We start from the raw sequence: 26,912 nt of genomic DNA, 5'->3' as shown, positions 1-26,912 counted from the left end.
ACTGAACCACTACACCACGACACCTCCATTTACTGGACAATAAATCAAATCTAGTGATAGCCATTGATCAAGATTTTGATATGGAAGCTTGATTATTTATTGATATTCCAGAAAGCCTGATGGGAACGATTTGAAGGAGATTGATAGAGAGATGAAAACAAAGACAGACCATTTCAGTAATCATGTCGGTAATACCTGCCTGGGGTCTGGGCTGCTCAAGCATTTCCCTGAAAACAATCTTCAGCTGGTGGTCCTGTCTGGTGCTAAGGGATCTGTGGTAAGTAGATGGGATGTTGAGGAATAAACAATGGTGGTGGTGGTGGTGGTGATGATGGGGATGATGATGATGGTGATCATGTTATGGGGTTGATGATGACGATGATGGTGATGATGTTGATTAATTATGATGGTGATGATCAATGGCGGACCGTGACCCGGAGGAGACAAAACATTGGAGGGGCACTGTATTGTTTGTGAACAATGCTGTGCCCCTCCAATGCTTTGTCTCCTGCGGGTCACGGTCCGCCACTGGTGATGATGGTGGTGGTGGTGGTGATTATTATGATGATGAAGATGATGATGATGATGGGAATGATGATGATGATGGGAATGATGATGATGATGATATCTGTTTCCTTCGAAACCCTTCTCTGATTGATTATATCATCTTTTCTATCCAGGTGAATTGTCTTCAGATCTCCTGTCTGCTTGGTCAGATTGAGTTAGAAGGACGTCGTCCACCCCTGATGGTCAGCGGACGTTCTTTACCATCCTTCCTCCCGTATGATACCAGTCCTAGGTCCGGTGGTTACGTGGCCGGTCGGTTCCTGACAGGGATCAAACCTCAGGAATACTTCTTCCATTGCATGGCAGGTAGAGAGGTGAGGATTTCTTCTTGTCCTTCATTTTGTGACCTGCCACCCCAAAACCAAAACCCCCATTCCACGGAGAGCAAGACCTCTGAAAGACTGCTGTAAGACCATGAAACTTGCTTGATCTTACAAAGGTCTTTCAATGAACTTTCAAAAATCTCTGGGGTGTTTCATGATTCCTGATGGTTCGTGGTCCTCGTGAGTCCCAAAACTTTTTGAAACGGTTCAAAACAGTCTTTCTGGTGGTCTTGTAGCAGTCTTTCTGTGGTCTTCGAGGGGTCTTTCTGAGCCAATCCACAGAGATTGCAAATTTCAGTGATCTTGGAGACTGTTGTAAGACCTTGTTAATTTTTTATCTTTCAAAGGTCATTCAAAGATCTCCCCTCTGTGAAATGGGGGCCTGCCAGGGAAGGTTCACTGAAAATAGCCCAAATAACATATAACATACCATATAAGCCCAATATACAAATATGATAAGGGTTTTTTTCGGAAATTTCATCTTCTATCCAGTTCAGTGAGAAGTCTAAATGGTCTTATGTGGGATGCAAAAGCCTATGAAGTACGCCTATCAAATGAGTTCAAAAACCTTTGTTGGAACCCTCTTCAGGAAGTAGAGAAAGTGTATACATGTACATTGCTTGCAGGCTTGCCAGGGTTCGATGATAGGGGTAATAATATATCTCTAATGTGTTTGGAGACATTTTGATGTATTACGTTTAATATATGAGTAGAATATCAATTTTATTATCATTATTTAGATTCTCTCAAGCCAAATGCTATATCCTTTTTTGTTACTTCTAGGGTCTGGTAGATACAGCAGTTAAGACTAGTCGGAGTGGATACCTACAGAGATGTATCATCAAACATCTTGAAGGATTGGTTGTCAACTATGATCAAACGGTAAGTTATATCATTCAACAAATATTCAAATACATTTGTTTTGGTTATCAATTATGATAAAATTCAATTCAATTCATTTATTTATTTCAGATGTAACAATCTAAAATGTACAAGGTTAAAAAATGGTTAGCACCTCAAAAAGCTTACGCTTGTTTAGCAAGGTGCTCCTTAACAAATAATTGTTAGCTATATCCTTCAACAGATGATTCAATACATTTTTTTAATCGAAATGATTACAAAATGATTCTGCAAAGAATTGTTCAGACATGGTGATATGGCATCCCATAGTTTGACTGAAACTGAAATATAAATGTGGAGCATTGTGGCCCAGTGGATTAGTCTTCTGACTTTGAAACAGAGGGTCGTGGGTTCGAATCCCAGCCATGGCGTAATTTCCTTCAGCAAGAAATTTATCCTCATTGTGCTGCACTCAACCCAGGTGAGGTGAATGGGTACCCGGGAGGATTAATTCCTTGAATGCATGAGCGCTGAAAGGCAGCTCGAGCTAAAGCCGGGGTAATAATAATAATGCGCCTCGGAATAGAATATTTCTAGATTGATGGCGCTATATAAATGCCTATTATTGTTATTATTATTCTCAGCTTTCATAAGGTCATGAATAATCGCTTTTGTTCCTCAAATTGGCAACGATCTTTGATTTTTGTCTTGCCTCCACAGAGGAAGTGAGACATGGGTGCCACTTTTCATCCTGTGGCAATGGCGGTTTCGTCAGCTTTGAAATCTTAACCAATATCAAGTTTTGAAATGTCATAACTTTTAAAAAACGTAAGGATCTATCGCATGAAACTTTGACAAAAATGTTATCAGTGTCACTGATTATTTAATAAAAGGTTTCAAGTCACATGATCAAGTCCAAAGGTCATTTATAGTCAATGAAATATAACCTTTTATTGGTATCTACACCCAATACTTAACCACGGTTATGATTTGGAATGCCTCGGGCAGTTTCACCTGCATTACAGTATCCAGTAACAGCAGTGCTGACTTAGAAAACAACTAAGATGAATATTTTTATTAAAATGTTCAAATGATAGAAAAATACTTTGAACTTCTTCAGGAGGATACAATGAAAAATGTTGATTTCAAGTGAAATGCTTGGTGCACTGTACAAACCTTTTATGATACTTACTATACCTGTTCAATTCCAGGTAAGAGATAGTGATGGCAGTATAGTCCAGTTCCAGTATGGTGAAGATGGTCTAGATATATCCAGGACTCCGTTCCTGCACAAGGAACAGTTCCCGTTCCTTCTACAGAACTCCAAAGCACATCTCCCATCAAGGTCAAAGAATTCTAGACTGTCCAGTGACCCAAGTCAGGCCGAGAAACTCTTCAGAAAGGTTAGTCAGATTTATATGGAAATTAGTCTAATTGAGATTATAGAAAAAGGAATTACATCATGGTGTTTCAATTCAATCAAGATTTATTGTAAAAAAAACATAATTGGCACTCGCACAATGAATAATTAAGTGGTAATGAATATAATGATACAGATGTTTGTTCTGTGAGCACTAGTGTGGTAGATATTGGTAGCATTTGGGGGACTTCATGGTGAGGTTGGTCTGAATCCATCTCAGAGGGTTGTGGGTTCTACATGTAATTAGCAAGAAATATACCCTTATTGTTCTGCACTCAACCCAGGTGAGGTAAATGGGAACCTGGCAGGAATTTATTCCTTGAAACATAGGGCGCGTTACAGCTGCTCTGCTAAAGCTAGGGAAATTATGCTGCATTACAGAGCACGTAGAGGCTTCTCATGAAGTAAGTTATAATTATTATTCATAATTCTTTTACCTCCATAAAAGATGCTTCAAGGTAAATAAATAAGGTATGATTTTGATTTTCAATTTCGAACATTTTTTGACCAGATCAAGAGATGGAAAGAGAAGCATTCCCATCGTCCCCGATCCGAAAGAAGATCTCCTTTCCTAGAGTTCTGTAACAAAGAATATGCAGCCATCTTAGAACAGATTCAGTCTGATGAAGACGATGTATTGAGGGCTTATAACAAGGCTAAGAAAGAGATCATCAAGAGATGGAGGGAGGTCACTGATAAGCATAGGTGAGTATTATTTTCTAATGAAAATAAAGTATTGAAGGCTTGTAACAAGGCTAAGAAAGAGATCATCAAGAGATGGAGGGAGGTCACTGATAAGCATATGTGAGTATATTTATCTGATGAAAGTAAAGTATTGAAGACTTGTAACAAGGCTAAGAAAGAGATCATTAGGAGATGGAGGGAAGTCACTGATAAGCATAGATGAGTTCATTGGTTGGAACTGAAGTGGTTACCCTTGGTAAAATATGATGCTTCTATTATTATTGTTATTGTTGTTTTAATTATTATAACTAATACTATCCTTGACCTCTGTATTGCTTCACAGGTATGAGAAGAAGACGGCTCCCTGTCCTGACCCTGTAAGTACTCAGATGAGACCAGACAGATATCTTGGTGCAATCTCAGAGAAACTAGAGACTCTCATACATGACTATCTAGACTCCAGGTTACTGACATCAAAAGATATAGATGGGACTGAAGATGAAACCAAACTGAAGAGTTTGATGTATAGCAAGTATCAGAGAGCACTCTGTGAGCCGGGTGAGGCTGTGGGACTCCTTGCAGCCCAGGTTAGTACTGAGGATCAGAGGTGTTCAAGAGAATCAGCATGCATATAGCTACAGTTTGGACTTATGGTGTGTTGCAAGATTCTTGCAATTAATTTTAATCGCAAGTCAAAGTTGGGTCACAAAATGGGTTACAAACATGGCAATTGATCAAAAATTTGTCTACTGTTTGCATCAAGAAAAAAAAGCAATTTGTTAGAGTTACAATTGATAATATCAATTAGCGACATAATTTTTTCAATTGATTGGAATTATTTCTTGCAACACCCCAAAGTGAGAAGATCAAACATCGTAAACATCCTGTTAAAATTCCATCATGAAGTAGCACATGTGGGACTGACAGAGAAAAATATGATGCAAGAGTGAATCTTAAATACATGTACAAATTACCTGATATACTTTTTTTAGAAATCAAGGTGGTATGAGGATCAAGAATGCTACTTATTTGCCGCTAAAGTCAGGATAATAACAATAATGTGCCTCAGAATATTTCTAGAGATACAGTACTATGTAATGCCAATTATTATTAGATTATTGTTAAATTATTATCATTATTTTTATTCTAGATGTTAGGAGATAGTCTTTGTTTGGTTTATGTAATCATAATGCACTATTAACCAACAATATAGAAGATGATTTATATTTAGAACTTTATTTGTCCTTGTCTAAGTTTTATGATGTCAAGGGTTCTAGCAACAACACTTTGTAAATCTTATCATAATCGTTCATTTTGACTCTTCTTATTCTGCTTTCTATAGTCCATTGGAGAGCCTTCAACTCAGATGACACTGAATACGTTTCATTTTGCTGGTCGTGGTGACATGAATGTAACACTGGGTATTCCCAGGCTCAGGTGGGCATTATCGTTTATTTCAGTTAGCCTTTTCCCCTCTTTAAAAATTGCAAGCAATGTTCACACATGATTATAAGGTGTTCATTCTCAAGGATTGGCAACCTTAAGGCCCATATTCTGAAGTTGGGTTTAATTTAAATTCTGGTTTAAAGTTGTGGTTTAACTATGGACAGCCAATAGTTGCATAAATCTCTAACAATATAATATAAATGTATCAGCTCATTTTTCGCTCATATCATTCTTAACTGATTTGGAAAGATAAATTTCTTCACCATTCATGAGTTAGGAAAGAGCACAGGACATTGAGCACAAGAAAATGCAATGTAAGAAAAATTTTGACATGTTTGGCTTTCCATAATTTTAGACCAGTTAGACCATGGTCTAAGTTAAACCTGACTTCAGAATACGGCCTAAGAATTTAAACCCTGATGGCTAATTCCTGAGTCTGGTTCACACAGATTTGCTGAAAAGCAGTATTTTGGTCGATGAGTTTTCTGTGAATGAATAAATTCCATTATAGCCAATGTTATCTTTGAATCATTGTTGGTATTGTAAGAAATTTTATTAAATTCATTTTTCAAATTCAACTTTATTTCCACAATTGAAAAATTATATATACAGATCATTGACATTAAAAGATATTTGACATGTGGGGGGTCAAAGGAAGCACAACTGCTTGTAATAATGTGGGGTATGTTTAGATGTCGAGGGATATTGTTTATAGATATTTTGTAAGGATGATGTATGATAAACTGAATGCCATTACCCATATTCATGACATATGAATCTATATCTTACTGCATATTTTTGTAATTGCCTTGTTATGTTAAGTACGTCACCAATTCTACATTAAAATAAGAACTATGTGTATATCAAATCGCGTTATGCAGGCGAGACTGCAAGAGGCGTTTCACTTATTTGTTCTCGTATGTATTGTTTCATTTAAGTGTACAGACATATCCCGTCACAAGCCCCTGGTTTCGCTTGTAACCATTTACTATCAATTCTTTGTGTGTTTATAGGGAGATTCTAATGGTAGCTAGTGCCAATATCAAGACACCTAGTATGACAATACCATTCATCAATCCTGACATATCGGCTAAGAAGATTGGCAGGATACGGAGGCAACTCGGTAGAGTTCATCTATCTAATGTAAGTTCTTCATAAACTTCTTATTCTATCATGACATCTCTTGGGAGAGATTTCATGAAGTGACTGAAATCGATGCATCTAATTGGCTGAGATTGATTGTATCAGTTAAATTCCCCAACAAGATGCTTTGTGAAATGCCCCCTATTATTATAATTTGTAATTTGATTGGTGCCACTTGTACCTGGTGGGTGGTTCATAAAGCTGTTTGTAAAGTTACGCACCACTTTACACACGACTGGAACATGTTCTTAGGTCATAAATCGATTATATAGGGATATCACAAAGCACAAGAAAGGATCACCAGTCGTGCGTAAAGTCATCTTACAGACAGCTTTATGAAACGCCCACCAGGGGGGTGTATGACTTAGAGTCGCACTTAAATACCGAGTTGCCTACGGTATGAAAGGCTTGACCGCATTCGTCAGATCATGTCATGAGGACCCGCACTACTGCGTATCTATCAATAAGATCGCGGGTTGCATATCATGTACGCGTCAGCATTTAAGTGCGACTTAAATCTTTGTGAAACACCCCCCTGGGAGGGGAAAGCGAATTGAATCACTGTGACTTGTCGGTCTCTCCTCTCTATGTAACTGATGTGCAGGTGGACCACTACGCTGGGATTTCTTCTTATCATATGAAAAATTCAACAATGTGTGATACATTTGTAGGTGTGTGATGCAGATGTTTGATGGTAGTTTCTGAAGAAAGCATCACAGTTGGTTGATATTAGACATAATTGGTCTGGTCTTGAAAGGAATATCTGCAGGTGTGCAGTTATTAGGTTAACTCCACCTTCTCTTGCAAATTGAATGGATGCACCTGCCATATTTATATGCACTGTCTTTTTTATTGACTGAGATTAAATTAATGTCTAAGATGTTGTGTTTATGAAAACTTCATTTTAAAAAAATTGAAAATTGAAAGGTTTTATATTATTTTACTTTTCACTTAATATGCTGAATTGTTTATGATCTCCAGGTTTTCAAAATATATTCATAATTTTTATCTTAATAAGAATCTGATTAAAACAACAAGACTGAAACAATGATAACAGGAAAATCTTGAAATTCAACATAAAGTGTGAAAATGTATACCAAAGGGAAAAGATTAAGTAAAAGGTAGATATAAAAATAAGGTGTTACATGTATTTTGGGATATTAATAGACCTATTTCATTATTTCCTTTCTATTTCTGATCCCTTTCTTCATTGACAGGTGCTTGAAGATATAGGCATCTGGGAAACCTATGAGTTCCCCACAGCACAGTGAGTCTAATATTGAATTTCATTCTTAGAAATCTAAAGAATACTTAAGATCTACTCTTCTTATAAATTATATATATTAAAAAGGAGAATTGTCCAAGTTTAATGAAGTAGGGCAATTTCATGGACCCATTGGAAACTAACCCTGCATTTATGTGGGCTGGAAAACTTGTTATAGTGAAATCATTCATTCTCCAACGGGTTAATACATATATCCCACTATTTGTGTGACCAGGGCTCCGTAACACAAAGGTTACCTATCAAGACCTTCGTTTCATGTACATTTTGCCCAGAATACTGACTAGGAACCAATCAGAACTGTTCTTTCAAATTAGCGATTAATCGCAAATCTTTGTGTTACGGAGTCCAGGGCCCTGTCTTACAAAGAGTTATGATTGATCCGATCAATCGTAACTCTATGAAAATCCATCAGTGTCATGATTTTTTCTACGAAAAATTTGCCCAATGTCCTTTGTATGCAAAGAGAAGCGCAATGAATTTTCAAAACAACAATGAATGCATGAATATACATTATAGCTAGAAAGTATTTTGAACAAACGTGCATAATAGATGTTGAAATTGCTGGCCGTCCATACTTACGATTGATCGGATCAATCGTAACTCTTTGTAAGATTTGTTACTGTTTTCTATTTCTTATGGAAATTGTATTGAAATAATGGGAGTCAGGCGGGCAAAATGGTTAACTATTTCATAGAATTGCCCAGTAGTGAAAAAAGTAAGTTTTAATTGAGGGATTGCCGATGAATCTCTCTCTAGTGATCTTTTCATAATTTAATATATAAAATTTTTATAGTGTCCAACTAGAAGATTTCACTGAAATAAAAAAAAAAATACCAGTCATTTTCATATTTTGTTGTGTGGTATTTCATTTGATTTTTTAATGAGAAATACATGTATTGTGCTGTGCATATTGATGCATATGTCTGTGATTTGCTTTAAGATGAGTAATTGGTTTTGTTTTCATTTTTTTTCAGTGATCATTATCGAGTTTACAGGATTAGACTCAACTTCTTGCCTCAAGTAGATTATAAGGTAAGTCAACAAAGTCTGGGCTGGTGTAAATGAGGTCATATTCTTGTCTTACATAGAGTATAAATTAAGTCAACAAAGTTTGGTCTGTGTAAATGGGCTCATATTCTTGCCTCAAATAGAGTATAAAATAAGTCAACAGAGTTTGGTCTAGTGTGTAAATGGTGTCGCGTGCTTGACCTACTGGTACAAAATAAGTCAACAGAGTTTGGTCTAGTGTGTAAATGGTGTCGTATACTTGACTTACTGGTATAAAGTAAGTCAACAGAATTTGGTCTAGTGTGTAAATGGGGTCGTATTCTTGACCTACTGGTATAAAATAAGTCAACAGAGTTTGGTCTAGGGTAAATAGGGTCTTATTCTTACCTCACATAGAGTATAAAGTAAGTTAAAAAAGTTTGGACCATGTTTTGAGTTCGCTAACCCAAATTTTGTACATCTTATTTCAATTAACATTGGACCTTTTGGGTATTTCAAGGGCTCTTTCTTGGCATGGGGGGGGAGGTGATTTCGCCCCTACACCCCAGTGATTCTTTTTTTACTGGTCTGTCTTTGTTTCAGGATGATCACAATGCAACACCATCAAGCATCTTGTCTTACATCGAAACAACGTTCCTAAAGCAGTTCTTAGAAATCGTCAAGAGGAAAATGAAGGATCTCAAGAAAGCAAAGTAAGTGTTTAACCCATTCAGATTTTTTTTGTTTTTTTTTACAGCAGTGTAATTCATAAATTGCCAGTGATTGCCAATCGTTGCGTATACCTGTTATCCAATCTATGTGGGGGACGTTGGGGAATGATGTAGAGGTCTGACGTTAGGGCCCTGGTAACGTCTTTCGGACTGTCCCAGATGTAAAATAATTGCATCTTATCAATAAATGTAAACCTGTAAAGACTCATACACGTTGTGGGGCGTGGTGGTCTAGTGGTTATGACTCGTCTTTCAATCAGTGGGACGTGGATTCGAATCCCTGCCATGGCATGTTTTCCTTCAGCAAGAAATTCAACAACCTTTTAAGACTACTGTATTTTTGCAAAAAATATAATCTTTTCTTTGATCATGTTTTAGCTTTGCATTATCCAAGAAATCTAAGTCCGACTTAGTCGGAGGGGGTGCCGCCGCCACCCGAGGTGAGAATGGAACAGACTTAGACATGCAGGAAGACAATGCAGCCTCTGTATCAACAAAGAGAGGGTCCATTTCATCGGAGGGGAGCGGAGATGAGGAGGGTGATGGTACAGCCTCTAAATACAAGAAGAAACATGAAGAGGAGAAGGAGTATGATGACGATGAAGGAGAAATGGAACAAGAGATGGAAGGAGAATGGGAAGAAATCATAGATTCAGGTGAATATTATCATTATTATTATGTGCTCTGACAGCACACGTTCAATATGCACCCAACACTGACACCATCAAGAAGAAACTTTGTCTCACCTTTTTCTAGTTCTGGGCCCCCGTCTTACAAAGAGTTGTGATTGATCCGATCAATCGCAACTATGGAAAGCCAGCAAAGTCAACATATTCAATGCATGTTTGCTCAAAAAAAATTCTAGATATGAATGTATATCCATGAATTCATTGATTTCTTGACAGTTTGGTATGTTCTCCTTTGTTTACAAAGGACACTTTGCACATTTCCTGTAGAAAAAAATTATGACACTGATGGATTTTCATAGAGTTACAATTGATTGGATCAATCGTAACTCTTTGTAAGATGGGGCCCACCTCTGATAATTATGATTATTCATGATGGACAATATCTCTTGTTATTATATAGGTTATTTAGTTGTTGTGCATCATTTGTTATCTATTTGTTTGAATGATTTGTATAAACAGCACATTAAAATGTTGATATTAAGTGCTTATTAAATATCATTATTATTAGTAGTAATAGTAGTTATTATCGCTTATTCAGCCATCAAATGCTTGCAAATATCTATAAGTTATTCTTGGATAGTTCATCAGCATAAAATGTATTGTTATTATTATTATTATTTGTTTGGCATCACCTGTGCCTGGGAGGCGAAAAGCGAACCAAATCACTGTGACCCGCAGGTCTCTCCTCCCGATATAACTGACTGGAGGGAGTGCAGGTGGACCACTACACCGGGGTTTCCCCCTACTCTTATGCGAATAGTGCAGTGGGTTCTTAACGTGCAAAGGTGGTGACTCTCCTCTACACGGGGCCTCCACTTAATGTCCTATCCGAGGGACGGAGTGTTTTCCACTGTAACAGAGAAGTTTACACAAAATCCGCCCGGGGTGGACTTGAACCCACGATCTTTGGTTCGACGGGCAGACGCGTTAACGACTAAGCCAACTACTGTTTGACATTAATCATTTACTGGATTCTGTACGAACTTTTCTTTTTGAAATCGTTACCACAACTGGCATTTGTGTTGAATGTCAAACTTAGAATTCTCCATTCCTTATTTACACTTTAACTGAAGGTGACGAAGGAAGCGGTAGCAGTAAAGCAGATAGCCCTGCTACTCCTGAAGGAGATGGAGTGGAGGATGATGGTGGTGGTGGTGATGCTGATGATGAAGCGATGAAAGAAGACTTGCTCACATCCAAGCCAGAGGAATCATCACCATCATCGTCTAAGAAGAAGAAACAACCAGTTAACATCAGTGATAGGGAGAAAGAACAGAGAATACTGGTGAGTTAGATCCCTTTCTCATAATAATAATAATAGGCATTTATATAGCACCATCTATCTAGAAATATTCTATTCCGAGGCGCACAAGAAAAGGAAGAATGAGAAAGTTTGGATGAGTGTCAAAGTGCCAATAACTAATACTGTTAGAAAAGATAAGACTTCAGTTTAGATTTGAAGGTCTCCAGTGATGGTATAATTCTTAAATTCAACGGTCAATTATTCCAGAGAGAAGGTGCTGAGGCAGAGAAAGCTCGCACACCATATGCTACACGTGTCTTTGGAGTCTTAAGAAGTTGCTGGTGTGATGATCTTAGGCTACGAGCTGGTGTATAAGGCATGACAAGGTCTTGTAGATATTTTGGTGCCAAACCATTTAACACTTTCCAAGTGAGAAGAAGTATTTAAATTCTATACGCTTCCGGATTGGCAACCAATGTAACTTTTGGAGAATTGGTAAAATGTGTTGATATTTTGACATACCAGTCCTAAAACTAATTTACTGGAAACTAGTTTAACATGTAAAATGAACACTTAAAGTGGTCTTGGAAGCAATCTTCCAAACCGGTTTGGAAAATCACCTCGTGATGTAGTTTTTGCCCTGTTAAACAGGTTTAAGCGTAGGTGAGGACACAACTATTCTTCAGGAATCGATCTTCGCACGCGATGTGTGTAGAATGCCTGCACTGCGGTTTCAGACTTCATGCGAAACTGAGAGCATTCCTGTCGCAACATGATCTCTTTCCGTGAAGTGTTTCTGGAAACCACGTTGCGGGCGATCAGATGGAAATGCTAGTAAAGCAATCTTCCAAACTTTTTTCCTGAACCCATTTTCACTAAACTAGTTTTAAAAAGTTTACTGAGAATGTCATAAAGTCAGATAGGTGTCAGTTTTCATTGGGTGAGGATTATTATTTGCTGAGCCCAGACTTCGTGAAAAGCATTTGGGGGTAAGCAAACGAGGTGTACCAGCGAGAAATTCTCCAGCCAAGCCTGATCAGTCTCTGGCATCTGTCAGGCCAGGGAAAGTGAGATGATTACTTGGCCATATGGCATTACATTATGTCTGCTTGCCATAAATTCTACTCATTCGAATTTGACTCTAGGTGGTTTATGTCCGAATGGTGTCGAATTTCCCATGAAAACAGGTTATAGTTTCATTTTAACCAATCTACAAATAAGCAAGCGAGTTGAAGATACATTTGTATATGCGCAGATGAATGTCCTTTGAATCACTGACATTAAGCCTACCGCACACTACATGATCCAACTACGACGAGATTGTTAAGTGCTGCACATTATCGATACATTTCTTGCTGAAATTCTGTCGATAGTTCTGTATGTGGATCTTTGAAAATGATTTTTAAGGTATGTAACAATACAAAATTTTGAGTGATAAATATTCTTTCTTTGTTCCAGGCTGCAGTGAACATAAGTCCAATGATGGAGATGTATGACTTTGATGCTGATGAACAGTCGTGGTGTGAATTCAAATTCAAGGTGAGTTAAGAGGTTCCATGACATTTGCTCCTGTGATTAGGGCTCCTTCAAACCAAACATAAACCCTAACCTCAAACCTTACCTTAACCTTAATCCTTATCCTCGCATGATTCTGAACCAACAACCCTATCACAACTTTAACCCTTACCTTATATCTTTGAAAATATTAGCGGAAGAGCAATTGTCATGAGAGCAAATGTCGCATTAACGATTAAACACCTATCCAGTCTTACCCAATCTCTACCCATTGAATACTAAATTCTGTAAGTCTCTTAGGCTTTGCACAGAGACAACCCAGTTTCAGTAGCTGATGGTTTAATATTCCAAACACCCAAGTTCTAATGTCATTTCATCGTTGTGCAGCATTGTATAAGACTGCAGAGCCGAGTAAACTTTTATGATTAGAAAGTGACAATGGAATCAAATATAGGTTGAGAAGAAAGTCAATATGACTGTACATAGAATTTTATTTGAGCAAAATGAAATTATTATTTGAAACAATAAAGACATAGATAGAAATCTGGGACTATTTTATGAAAGTTGTCAGCACCATTGAAATACCTAGCTATTCTATTTCAGTAGAACCCTTTGATTTGATTGGCTAAGAAGCATTGGACTATGGTAACTGTCAGATAAGGACAACTTGTCAGTGCGTACAGATTTCAAGAAACAGTGACCTGGGTTATGTTATCGAGTTGTAATAGATTTAAATCAAAATCAAATTACGATTAATCTTAATTTGTGTTTTAAAAAATAGGAATCTTGGATCAATTGCAATATGAGTTTTATATGAATTCCTCACATGCTTTGTTTCGATGGTGCTCTCAAGAGCTTTTTCTTTTTCAATTTTTGTTTTTTGATAAGGCCTTTTGCAGAAAGAGTTGTGTTTAAATGTAACTGAAAAAATCAAGCACAAGTCCCTAATACACACATTTTATTGGTTGAAAGTCAAGTTGCATTTGATTGGCTGAGAGGCGCAGGTGTCCGACTATGAAAATGGTGGTGGTTGTGGATATTTTTTTATCTGATTGCTAAGAAAGCATAAATGCTTGTAAGCAAGCAACCAGAGGACCAACAGCTTAAAGTCCTCTCCGAGGGACCTGGTAATGAAGATTAATGCCGTACCAAAGGGCACTAGCGCACCAAGTGGGAATCGAACCCGGGTCACCGGAATTCGAAACCCCCACTATACTGACTGTAAATATAACTATAACTATGGTAACTGGATTTTGTCGGATAAACCAACCAATGACTCTTTTCATGAAACTTAACAAAGCGCTCTGTGTTTACTTACTTCAAATGGGTTTATTTACATGTACCAGCAAACCATGAATGATTATATTTTATACTGAATTTCTCTCACCTATTATTGATACCATCTTAGGTTGAGCTGACTGATAATAAACTAGACATGGCTTCATTGGTGGAGGTAGTCTCCAGACAAGCCACTGTCCACCATGTACCTGGGATCTATCGCTGTCTTGTGTCTGGTCAAGGGTCTGGAGAGACTAGACTACTCACGGAAGGAGTCAATCTACATGTGAGTGTATACATGTTTGCTTTTAAGGACGTTCCACAGTTATGTTGGTGCGCATTATGAACTGCGCATAGTTTACACTATGCGCGCTGACGTCACAATGGATTAACAGGTGATTAATTAGCTACGGGTATGAGCTGATTTTTCTCATCTTCTGCACTTTAACTGCAGATCCGATGCGTTATTTCATGAAGCTAAAAAATGGAATTATTCCATGGACCATTCAAAAAAATATTCTCTACAATTTCAAAATACTTTACTCTGCAGTGCTGCCAAGAATCACGAATATTACCCCGAGTTTGCATAAATGGTAGAGTGGTTTTGATTTTTTCTTCACATAGATATTAAGCATTCGGCGCATTTTTGGTGCTTAAAAAAGCACATTTGTTCTAATAAAAATGATGATAGTTTAAAAACAAGTACATGAACCCCTATTTTTTAATGTTTGTACCTCTTAGGTATACCTTCCTCTACAACTCTGCAAATTTTGGTGAAAATGACATGGATTTTGAATAAAGTGCAGCATTTATTGTACGTTTGTAGTTTGCTACTGAAATTTTACATTTTTTAGATTGGGATTTTGTTATCTTTAACGCCATTTTTAAGAACTGACAGTGCTGTTAAACTTTAAATTGCAAACAAATAGCACTATAAATAGATTCTCCATTCTAACGATACAATTATTAACTCTCTTGCGAAATTTTAATGACTTTTTCATGTATTTTGACTGAGTAATAGAGGTTTAAACTCATTGTAGTAATCTTGGGCGGTCTAAAAATGCCAAATTCTTTTGAATGCGCAATTCTTAAGAACATCAATTTGGGTGAACTTTGAAGCTCTATAGCAAAAAATCAAGCACATGGACCTATGTTAATTTTTGCATATTTCGAATATTAAGGTTCTAAAGTATCTATGTGCAAAGTTTGGTGAAAATGACATGGATTTCACTTTAACAGTGGAACGTCCTTAAGCTGAAACATAGGTAATATTGATATGTGCAGCAGAAAAAAAAGGATTGAAGTTTACAACTAAGGTCTTCAATCATATGGAGCAGTTTCAGGGGGATAGTGGTGGGTGTTTCATAAAGCTGTTCATAAGTTCAGAGTGACTTTATAAGAACGACCAGTGATCCTTTCTTGTGGTAAATGGGATACACCAAAACGTTCATTGGTGATGGTTTAGCACATAGGAAAGGATCACCAGTTGTTTTTAAAGTCGCTCTTAACAGCTTTATAAAACACCCCTCCCCCCCTAGTTGTAAATGTATAGAATTGGGTGTGGATGTTCAGAACCAGGCCAATAATAAATTGACTTCAATGGGGCTAATTATGTATTCATGAGGTCAGATCTTGGGCCTCCATTGACCAATTCAACATGTGCCGCCAAGGTATGGTATAAATAAAAAAAACTAAAATGCCCCCCAAAAAAGTTTTTTTGTGATGTCATTGCTTCGGCACTCCAGAGGGGGTAAGACGTACATACTTTGTTAATAGAATTGCCCTTTTGTAAATCATCAAGCAATCTTTAGAATGATTGTGCCTTGAGACGTCAAAGATATTCTGCCCAACTTTGGCAAGAGGAAGCAAGTGACACATCAGTCAAATTTGAGTTATTGTTGTTTCTGAAATATTCTATGTAGGTTGCAAGTTCCGGCAAAATTTTGGGGAAGAAATGATTGTTCTATGGTAAGATATTGAAGAAAATATGCTGTTGAATTGTAATTATGTAAATGATAAGCACACGTTGCTCATTTACAACAAATGATACTTTTGCAACTTGCTTCCTTTTGCCAAAGTACGGCAGTATTGTTAATGCATCTTGTTACTATAGTGGGGTGGAAAATAGAGATTTGTTTGTTTTGGTAAGAAGTTTGTTTGCCTTCTGTCTTGCACTGTTTACATTCCATAATGTGTAAATTTCAGTTGTCAGCTTTCTGGGTCAAGCTGGCGTTTGGAATGTAGGAGTGAAAGGTAAAAGAATGCAAACTGAATGGTTGCTAGGCGTTTGGGCTGTCCTGGATTTAGAATTAGTATTTTTCGGGACTCAATGGAATTGGACGAGTAGAGTTGAATACTGAATAGAATTTATGAACAGTCCAGCTGAACTTAAATAGTTTTCTATTCTGCTTCTGATTTCCTGTTTTCCGGCTCGCTTGCATTCTTCAGCGGCTAGAGAGAGAGAGAGAGAGAATGAACAGGTGGGAGAGATAACTGAGTTGTAAGATAAGAGAGTCGTAGAATGAGAGAATTGAGTGAGAGAGTGGATGAGAGAGCTGTAGTGGGAGTGGTTAAAATGTGAGGTCGCAGAGGGGAAAAAGTTGATCGAGAGAGCAGTTGGGGGGGTGGTGAAGAGAGAGTTACATAAGAGGGAAGAATAATGCAAAGCCGAGGAACTTGGATTTGGAATTGGAATGCGCACATTAATTAGTTCCGTTTTATACAATAATATTACGGGCGGATTAATTTCGCGCATTGCACCAAAAGTGATAGGACCGATTTGGGGAAGGGTCTTTTCGCCATGTTGTGTTTGAGCCAAGAAGTATAAAAAGGGTGTGTTCTTGGTCGGGCGGGGCAGTTCTTTTTGTTCACGATTTGTTTTGCTGCCGTAGGCCATGTCGGTTTAGCTATACCAAATTGTTGGTCGTCTAGCCCAGAGATGCGATGCTATTATACTATTGATTTGACATTGATTTGAAATAAACACATTATGTACAACTCTATTTCATCTCTTCGTTCGAACTTGTCATTTCTTGACTCTGTCTTTTTTTTTTTGTACGTGGGCAGCGCAAGACGGTGGGCGGCCACCGGCCATCTTGCAAAGCTGTCCCGCTACATTACACTAAATCAACTTTCTGAATTACCTTTGTATTTTCTACAGGAACTCTACAAGTATGACAAACTACTGCAGCTAAACAAGGCTTATACTAATGACATCCATGCCATGGCCAATGTGTATGGGATAGAAGCAGCTTGCAAAGCTATCATCAAGGTAAAATATATTGTTCTATTCTTTTTTTCCCTTGTTTTCATGGAGAGGGAGACATTTTGTTTTGATTTTGTGTTACAAGCTATCTTTAAGCAATGAAACAAAAAATGAACCTATATAATATGCCTAGCAATTGAGTTTATGAAATCTTTTGGGGAAATACTCCCTCTAGGGAGTTGAGAAATTCATATATTGTGTGTGAGCAAGCCAGGATCCGATGACCAGGTAATTATATATAAGTAAAACACTTAAAACCATTGTTACGATGTATTATACCTATGTAAAAGTGGAATATTACTATTAGTAGTATTCTTTGCAGCATGGGATTGGGTTTTGGAGGTTCAATAATAAAGAGCAGTGATGGTCAAAATTGTATTTGTTTTATTAAAAATTGCGCTATTATGAATAACAAACCAGAGAATCCTGGCTCTATGTTGTCCTATTTTGCAACTCAAGCATGTAAAAGTGTGCATTCATATTCCCTGTCAAATCTCCGTCCAACTTTCAACATTCTGTTTTATTTATTTTTTACAGTATGTTTACACACAAATCGATCAGTTATTTAGATTCCTCTATAATATTCTGTAATGTTGTATTGATATCCTGTAGGAGGTGTGTGATGTATTCTCAGTATACGGCATCACAGTGGACCCTCGTCATCTCTCATTGGTTGCGGACTATATGACCTTTGAGGGTGTCTATCGGCCTTTCAATCGGATCGGTCTGGAGTCCAATGCCTCTCCGTTACAGAAGATGACGTTTGAGAGCTGTATGAAGTTCCTTAGAGAAGCTACCATACAAGGTAGGTTTGTTTATTTATTCATTAATTTATATATGTATTTATTTTTTTATTTTTTTTATTCATTCATTTTTTTTTTTAAATGTATTCATTCACTCATTTATTTATTTAGTTAGTTATTATTTATTTATTTATTTATTTATTAGTTTACTAATTAATTATTAATTTGTTTGTTCATTCATTCATGCTTTATTTAATACAATTGATAAAAACAGTGGAGGGTTGTCCGGTTTAGTTGAAAAACTGCTAGGTGCTAGGTTGAAGATTCTTGAGAGGAAAGGGGATAAAGGAAAAGCATTATAGATGGATAAGGGGCCGTTGCAGAGTAAGTTGCAATCAAAAGCAACATCATAATCATATGAAAATGTTACAGAATAAAAAATTTGATTTGCAACTTGCATTCTTTTTTAATATTCTACGCAATTTTCTCATCTGGGCTCTGTAACACAACCCTAAGCAATTGATTATTGAACTGATTGCACTGATGATTTAGTATGATCAATCATGAAAATAGAAAACCTCACGATCAATTGCTTAGCATTATATTACAGGGACCTGGTGGGTGTTTGTGAACTGTTTGAAGGTTTAAATTAATCTTTATTCCTCAAATTGGCAACTATTTATATTCAGAAATAAAATAAAGAATGCAATTTCTCAGTTTTGATACAACATCATCTAAACATTAAGCTATAGAGGTTCACAAACTTGTTGAAGGTTTAGATTAGTTTTTATTCCTCAAATTAGCAGCAATTTTTACAAGCGACTAGGAGCTAAATCCACTCTAATGAATATGTGGTGAGCATGATTTACCCCGAGAAATGATCGCCAGTCGTTCATGAAGTAACTCGTAACTTACGGACAATATGAAACACCCACTTGGATAGACTTTATTCTTTAAATGTTGATTATATGATTTTTTTTTTAAATTTCAGGTGCAAAAGACAACCTCCAGTCTCCATCAGCTAGGCTTGTAGTAGGTAGGGTGGTCAACGGTGGAACAGGGTGCTTTGATCTCATTCAACCTCTCATGTAGTTATACCTCATCAGCCAACATTGAAGATAAATGCCAGTTGTGGTAACAATCATCAGCCAACATTGAAGATAAATGCCAGTTGTGGTAACAAAATCAAAATGAGTTCAAACAGAATCCAATAAAATGACCACCCAAGTGTTTGTATGTATAAATAAAAAATAATATTTGCCAATTGGCTGTGGAAAAAAATGTGTAATTGCTGAGAAATGAGCAATATCAGCACAAAATTCCATAAAATGTCTGTTATTTTTCCATGCAATATTAATATACTGTCCCACATATGCCTTTTTGTGAGTCAGAATTATTGGTTTTCAGCTAAGATTTCATGATTTTACAAAGATGAGTTGATTTCAATGTACTAGATCTATGATAATATGGTCATAATTTACCTTGATTTTAAAGGCTTTCTCATGAAATTATTGCTGCAAATAACTTTCTTTTACCATTAATCCAGAGGTTCACAAACTGTTTACAGGTTAAACATAATCTTTTACTGATCAAATTGGCAACTATTTATTATGAAAAACAATATCTCATGCAACCTCTCATGTAGTAATACTACATCATCTAACATTAAACCATAGAGGTTCACAAACCTTTTAAAGGTTTTAATGAATCCCTTATTCCTCAAATTGGCAACTATTTATTTTGAAAAAACAATAAAATCTCGTACAACCTGCCATGTAGTAATACATCATCTCCAACATTAACCCATGGAGGATCATTATCTGTATTAAGGTTTTGATCAACCTTTTACTCAAATTGGCAACAATGTGGGGAAAAAATACTGCTACACCTAGATTTAAAAATCTAGTTTGGATATAACTGTAAAAAAAAAGAAATTATTTATAAAAAGTTGCCAATTTGTATTTTGAACCAGTAATTTAATTGTTTTTTAGATTACTAAGTTAGAGATTGTAATGATAATAATTAAGAAGCTTATATTCAGAAATGGCAGTACATACTGCACTTGAAATTGTACCCTTTTCATTTGAATTTGCTCAAGAAATTTGACAAATTTGTCTTGTGATTTAAAAAAAGAAAGTCAGTGATTATGAATTGAAAAAAGTCCTGATGAATGTTTACAAAAATTGTTATCCATGATGCATGGTGGTAGAAATCTAATGAATGTATCATCGAAATGCTGATAATTCATTCTTTTAAATTATGGCAATTTGATTTTTGAACCTTTTTATTTATTTCTTATAAAAGAAATTATGAAGATTGGTTTGTTTATAACTCAAAAAGACAAAAATAATGATTTTCACCTCCCACTTTAGTTATAGAACTGTCATATTTATTATCATTATTATTAATAGGTATTTCCTGCTGGAATATGCAATCTAGTTCTCTGTGTAGTAGCTGGAAATGTCTTTAAATTTATTTTCTTTGCCTTACCAAAACTGTTCACAAGATTTAAGGCTCTATTGTCTCCAAATAGAAAGTGCTTTTTAGACACAGATGATATTATAGTCCAACCCATCTTCATGGCCGCCTGTCTGTATAGTAAAACCTTTAGTAAAAACCTGCCTTCAGTGGCCACCAATATTGTCTCCTATCTGAAAGGGATATGTATAATACCATGTGAGTTGAAAAAATGATGCCTCACAAATCCCCAATTTAAGGAAAAAATATGTCATGAACATATAATCATTATATATGGCTGGAAAGAGTATGTTCTAAATGATTTGATATATTTATGTGGTATGTGTTAACGCTTGGATGATCAGGAGGTATTCTTTGCAGTGATGTAAATTTTGATTCTTGCCAAAGTAATGCATGACTGCAATGAATGAATCCACATGTCAATGTGATAATCCTACAAGGTTTTTCAAAACACCTTTGCTATAAATTACATTATAATTGTTTAATTCACATTAATTTAAGTTAATTTCATTGAAAAGGGATCAGCAAATATGTTTACTAACTCATGTAGGATTATGACATCATTGGCGTCTGGATTCATTCATTGCAGCCATGCCTTACTTTGGCGCAAATCAAAATTTACATCACAGCAAAGAATACTGTACCTCCAGATCATCCAAGCGTTAGCACATACCACCACATAAATATGGTATCAAATTATTTTGGAGAAGATACTCTTACCAGCCAAACATGATTATGCATTAAGGACATATATTTTCCTTAATTTGAAGATTTTTTTTTTTTAGAACCCGCACGGTAGAACCCTTTTGTAAAGGCCACACGTCTCCAGTGGTCATTTATTCTGCTTTCTTTTGATGGCCTGTATAGACAGGGTTGACTGTAATACTAAACAGGCTGTATTTATGCCTCTCTCACCAAATGATATTTGTAATTAATGGTAGTATTAACCCAGTCATGAACTCAATTTATCGTCTATAAGAAGCTACTAGTCCATGACCTCTTGATGAACTTGTTTCCCTGTATGCCATGTAGAAGCATGTGTTAGTAGCTCCATGGTAGAAGTGACCTGTATATTGTATAGTTCATCTCATTAAAACCAATCACTTTTAGAGGTTACACTCAGGTGAAGGTCATATACAGGCATCTAATCGTCTGGTCAATTAATAATAATATGCATCTGTATAGCGCCATCTATCTAGAAACAATCTATTCCAAGGCGCATTGTTATTATTGTTGTTACCCCGGCTTTAGCTGGAGCTGTCTTTCAGTGCTCAGTGCATTCAAGGAATTAATCTGCTGGGTACCCATTCACCTCACCCGGGTCGAGTGAGCACAGGGTGGGTAAATTTCTTGCTGAATGAATACACGCGATGGCTAGGATTCGAACCCACGACCCTCTGTTTGAAAGGCGAGAGCCAGAACCACTAGACCACGGCGCGCCCACAATAATTACAAACAGGATTGTCCTTTTTCTGTCATTTTTTTTTACAGCTATCAATGATAATTGATCACTAGAAATACTATAGATGTTTCTTTCATGGTTAAGGATGCCAGAAAATCATTTAGAATTGATCCTTCAGCACATGTAAAGGTGTTTTCTATGGACAAAAATATACTGGAAAGGTAGAAATTTTTACTTTTGCATGAAACGGGGCATCCCTGGATCATTAACAAATTGTACCCCACACCACTTTCCTTATTCAGTGCATTGCAATATGTATATCGGTGGAAATTTTAATGTTTTATTTCTATCATTTTTGCCCTTATTAAATATCAATTCAGATACACCTTTATACATTTTTATATTATATGTTATTGGGACAGTCCTTTTGAGGAGGAAAGCGAAAAATATTAATTTTTATTTCATAGGAAGGTCATTATAATACAATATTTACTTTTCTTTCCTTTTTTTTATGTACTCCGGTTTTTTTTCTGGTTACATGGAAAAGACATTGAATGTGACATGTTCCATACTTAATGACCAATCTTGATAAATGTACTCCTTGATTTGAACACTTTGGTGAATACACTATACATGTATATAGAATATATCAGCAGTGCGACCTTATGAAGACTAATTGCACAGATTATTGAGGGTAATACCTTAAATCCCATCAAGATTTCTCTGAAATGGACTATTATATAATGATTTATGCCATTGCAGTTTCATTATGATGGGAATGACTATAATGTAGCTCTACTAATTCATCATACAGGATTAGTAGCTTGTGATGCTATGCAGTCTTACTGAGTAAAATGAGTGTCTTCCAAGAAAATGTGAGTTATACTTTTATTGCTTGTGTTAAAATGCAAAGGTTTCATATAATATGTCAAGTCTTTTGACTTTGGGAGTAAAGTTTATGTAAAGGAATACATGAAGTATTTCTATTGTTGCGGTTCTTTTGATGATATCAACAGAAATCAAGTGAGTGGAAAGAGATGTACATGTATGATTCATTGAAATTTATCGACAAAATTAAGTTTTGAAGTACAAATAAATATTTCTGTACAATACAAAGCAGTCCGTTTTGTGGTCTTATTATATACTGTGATATTAAATTTTAGAATATTGAAACAATTGAAGCATGAATTTCGTATCACATACCAGAAAAGTGACAATAGAATCAATGCGAATGTGACTATTTTCTTGAGGGGCACACCCTGACCCCCAAAGGAAAATGGTAATCTTCACAAGGGGCACCTAGTTTTAACTAGTGCGGGAATGGTGACCCTTACTTGTGAAAAAAGATATATCCCTATATAGCTGACTTACACCTAAGAACATGTTCCAGTCTTGCATAAAGTTATTATAAATCCAACTTCAGAATATGGGCCATTGTGTCAAATCTGTAAAATTTGAAATATTTATATTTCATACAATAAAATACAAAGTAATAAATGTGTGACATTGATTCTGCATCTCGCCTTTGTTGTGCGTATAAATGTTTTGTTATACAATGCAGGACTTAACGAAAATGCCCTTTTTGAAAATATTGTTCATAATTTTCAGAGTGTAGCATTTCTATTACAATTTCATAAACAACAAATATCTGGCAAAAGCTACTGTCTCAATCTCAACCGAATATATCGATGATGTGCATAAGGCGTGATATACAATGCACACTGAAAATTAAATGAATTTCATTGTTCCATTTCACATAATCAGAGTGTCAACACTAGCTTTATACCTTTGGGGGAAACCAATCAAGAACTGCATAATTTCAAAGACACCATTTATCCTTTCAGAAGCTGAGGTGTCTGATAATATAGATCTGTTCAACTATGTACAAGTGAATTTAAACAAAAGACAGTAACATAATTTGCCTACTCTTGTTTATAGATGAGCTAGGGGTGACATGATAGGAACCTTTAAGATTCTCAACAAATATGACTCTGATGTTGCCCCATGTCTGCAACTTCATTCTCTCACCAGTACAAGGGGTCATGCACACAAGCTTTTCAATATTAGGGCTAATAAGAATACACTTCAGAACTTTTTTACATTGAGAATCTGTAACTTATGGAATATAGTCTTCCTGAGCTTGTAGTAGAATCTAAGGATGTATTACAATTTGAAAAGAGGATTGATTTTCGGTGGCGTAATGCAGAATCTAATTTTGATTATAAGGTTCCTCCCTCCCCCGGACCGTGCCAATTCTTCAGACGTCACTGTTTATCACTAGGAGCTGGACATAGAGGAACAGAAGAACCTGCGTCCAGGGCTAAAACTTATGTAACCTTATGCATGATGATTCTAATACAACTGCCCAGGTGGGTGTTCCTTAACCCTAACTAGGCCGGGCTTTTTTGGCTGTTCTGTGGCCGGGGGGTAGGGGGGGGTTGATTCAACCCCCCCGGCCCCCCCTGAGATCTCGGCCGCCGATCGCGCGAGCGCCGCAAAAATTTGCACGCTGGTAGTGTGCGATGTAATCTACAAGGCTGTATGGTAAAATTTTCCAAAATAATGAGATCTTATTTTATATGAATTAATTATGCTAATTTATGCATAAATCATACTTTTTGCTCTAATTCACTAAATAAAGCTCCTAGAATGCTAATTTTTGGTAAAAATATCCTTTGTAGCATTCTTAACAATGGCAATTGAAAAAAACTTTGGTTTGGAAATCAATTTCTTATGTATTTTATTGTTTTATGAATTTTTTATGTATTTCGTTGTTTTTCAACCTTTTGTTTTTCTTTGTTTTTCTCACCAGATTTATTGCACAACCTTTTTGAAGCATAATTATGCTAAAATCAATTGCTTTCAGCAGTTTGAAGTAAAAATAATCATATCTTTATGAATAAGATGAGAAAACTCAATTTGCATTGACTTTGTACACAAAATCACGTTTTTGAACAATTTTTGGTCTGACATGCACTTACAAAATGTTGCGTAATTTCGGAACCGCGTACCCGGGCGTCATAAATTTGGTCTCAAAAGATGCGCGAGACTTAAAAGTATAAACTCTGTGAGTGGCGCGGTCAAAAAATTTCGCGCGGCGGAATGATCGCAGAAAATGTTGAGGGGGGGGTTGATTCAACCCCCCCCCGGCCATTTTAGGGTTAAAGCTGTTCATAAGTTCCGTGCAACTTTTGGAACGACTAGTGACCCTTTCTTGTAATGAATTACAAACACCAGATTTTTCTCAGTGTTGATTTAGTTCCTAGGAAAGGGTCACCGGTCACTTGTAAAGTCACTCATAACTTACAAACAGCTTTATGAAACACCCACTTGGTAACTTAGAATTTGTTTTTTCAAAGGAGATGCCGTTTTGTGGTTTCGGGAAGAATAATAAACAAAGTTTCCACCATGTGAGAACTATAAAAAAAATTGGTCGGGCAATACAATCCTCGCGAGTTGTCGAAATAGAGACAAGGGCCCCATCTTACAAAAAGTTATGACTGATCCAATCAATATCAACTGTATGAAAATCCATCCATACCATAATTTTTTCTACAGGAAATTTGCACAATCTCCTTAGTTAACAAAGAGAATCACACTGAATCTTTAAGAGAATGATGAACGTATGGATATACATATCTAGAAAATATTTTGAACAAACGTGCATTTTAAATGTTGATTTTGCTGGCTGTCCATAGTTGTGATCGATCGGGTCGATCGCAACTCTTTGTAAGACCAGCCCAAGGTTTCTGTGCTATATTAAAGGCACCAGACCTGGGTCCTTATTCTGAATGGGGTTTGGTTTAAACAATGGTCTAAACTCTGACCAGTGACCACAGCACTTTTGTAATATTGGAATGTAAGGTTTAAACTCAAATATAATTTACATTACTGACCATTTACCAAGTGAGTGTTTCATAAAGCTGTTCGTAAGTTAAGAGCGATTGGTCATCCTTTCTTATGGTAAATGGTATAGAAATAATAATAACGGCATATTTACCCAGGGTAGCCACTTCAGTTCCAAAAACTGTTCTCCCAGCAGGCCCTGCTATTATTATTACCCCGGCTTTTGCACGGCTACCTTGATAGGGCGCTCGAGCATTCAAGGAATTTCTTCCTACTGGGTACTCATTCACCTCACCTGGGTTGAGTTAATAAATTTCTTGACGAAGAAAATTATGCCATGGCTGGGATTCGAACCCACGACCCTCTGTTTCAAAGTCCGGAGACTAATCCACTGGGCCACAACGCTCCAGATATTCATTGACGATGGTTTAGTGGGTAAGAAAGGATCACCAGTCGTTCTTAAAGTTGCTCTTAACTTACGAATAGCTTTATGAAACGGCCCCCTGGCATCATCTCATATAACTTGGGGATGATAAAAATGTGACATACAAAAGGAGAATTTCACCCAGGAGACAAAGGCACATTGAATTGCACAGCACACGTTGGCTACATCAGCGAAGCCCACTCCTAGAACATCTATGCGCAAACACGATTGTCTCAACATCCTCTTGAAAATCAACAAATATGTATCTTTCAGTGAGATTCATTCACTAAGAGTCTCTTAATACTGTATTTCTGGTATCATCTCTTTGTTTCTCTATGGTGGAATTTCAGCTGTACCGTTGGACTACCGTTGACAGTGGAGGCGCTGTGACTATCGTTATTATTCCTCATTGAGTATTTGCTCATCTCCGAGTTAGCTCTCCTTTCATTCTTAGCCATTTCTCCTTTACTGCCCTTTGCCGACTTCTCTCTTCTCTACAATCATAAAACAAAAAATATGATTACGTAAGTTGAATATATTATAAAATATTCATCATAAACAAAAAACAATTCTTTTTATCAATTTCATTTCACTTCGTTTTGT

At 36.5% G+C, this 26,912-nt stretch overlaps 2 protein-coding genes across 3 annotated transcripts in view; one reads left to right on the top strand and one right to left on the bottom strand.

Moving 5' to 3' along the window:
• LOC129270824 (DNA-directed RNA polymerase I subunit RPA1-like) overlaps positions 1–22,980 on the top strand; it is a 43,919-nt gene extending 20,939 nt beyond the window's left edge. The window contains exons 17-35 of one of the 2 annotated variants that reach the window (XR_010295128.1): positions 112–277; positions 681–881; positions 1,674–1,772; positions 2,942–3,133; positions 3,662–3,855; positions 4,178–4,421; positions 5,177–5,271; positions 6,294–6,423; positions 7,641–7,690; positions 8,683–8,740; positions 9,299–9,408; positions 9,805–10,082; positions 11,189–11,400; positions 12,817–12,897; positions 14,282–14,437; positions 17,312–17,422; positions 18,029–18,221; positions 19,151–19,489; positions 19,706–20,582. Coding sequence is in view for 1 of the 2 variants with exons in the window: in XM_064106777.1 (XP_063962847.1) it covers positions 112–277; positions 681–881; positions 1,674–1,772; positions 2,942–3,133; positions 3,662–3,855; positions 4,178–4,421; positions 5,177–5,271; positions 6,294–6,423; positions 7,641–7,690; positions 8,683–8,740; positions 9,299–9,408; positions 9,805–10,082; positions 11,189–11,400; positions 12,817–12,897; positions 14,282–14,437; positions 17,312–17,422; positions 18,029–18,221; positions 19,151–19,251 (2,671 nt within the window). In the remaining variant the exon portion in view is untranslated. Of the gene's footprint in view, positions 1–111; positions 278–680; positions 882–1,673; positions 1,773–2,941; positions 3,134–3,661; positions 3,856–4,177; positions 4,422–5,176; positions 5,272–6,293; positions 6,424–7,640; positions 7,691–8,682; positions 8,741–9,298; positions 9,409–9,804; positions 10,083–11,188; positions 11,401–12,816; positions 12,898–14,281; positions 14,438–17,311; positions 17,423–18,028; positions 18,222–19,150 lie in introns of both variants that reach the window. The other variant, XM_064106777.1, reaches the window with a different exon arrangement.
• Positions 22,981–23,085: 105 nt separating this feature from the next.
• LOC129271783 (cytosolic carboxypeptidase 6-like) overlaps positions 23,086–26,912 on the bottom strand; it is a 31,215-nt gene continuing 27,388 nt past the window's right edge. The window contains exon 8 of the mRNA XM_064106626.1: positions 23,086–26,803. Within this exon, the coding sequence (XP_063962696.1) occupies positions 26,627–26,803 (177 nt within the window). The 3' untranslated portion in view covers positions 23,086–26,626. The remainder of the gene's footprint in view (positions 26,804–26,912) is intronic.

This window comes from Lytechinus pictus, chromosome 11, assembly GCF_037042905.1.
Source record: "Lytechinus pictus isolate F3 Inbred chromosome 11, Lp3.0, whole genome shotgun sequence".
Taxonomy (NCBI): Eukaryota; Metazoa; Echinodermata; class Echinoidea; order Temnopleuroida; family Toxopneustidae; genus Lytechinus; species Lytechinus pictus.
This window is presented reverse-complemented; position numbering and strand designations above follow the sequence as displayed.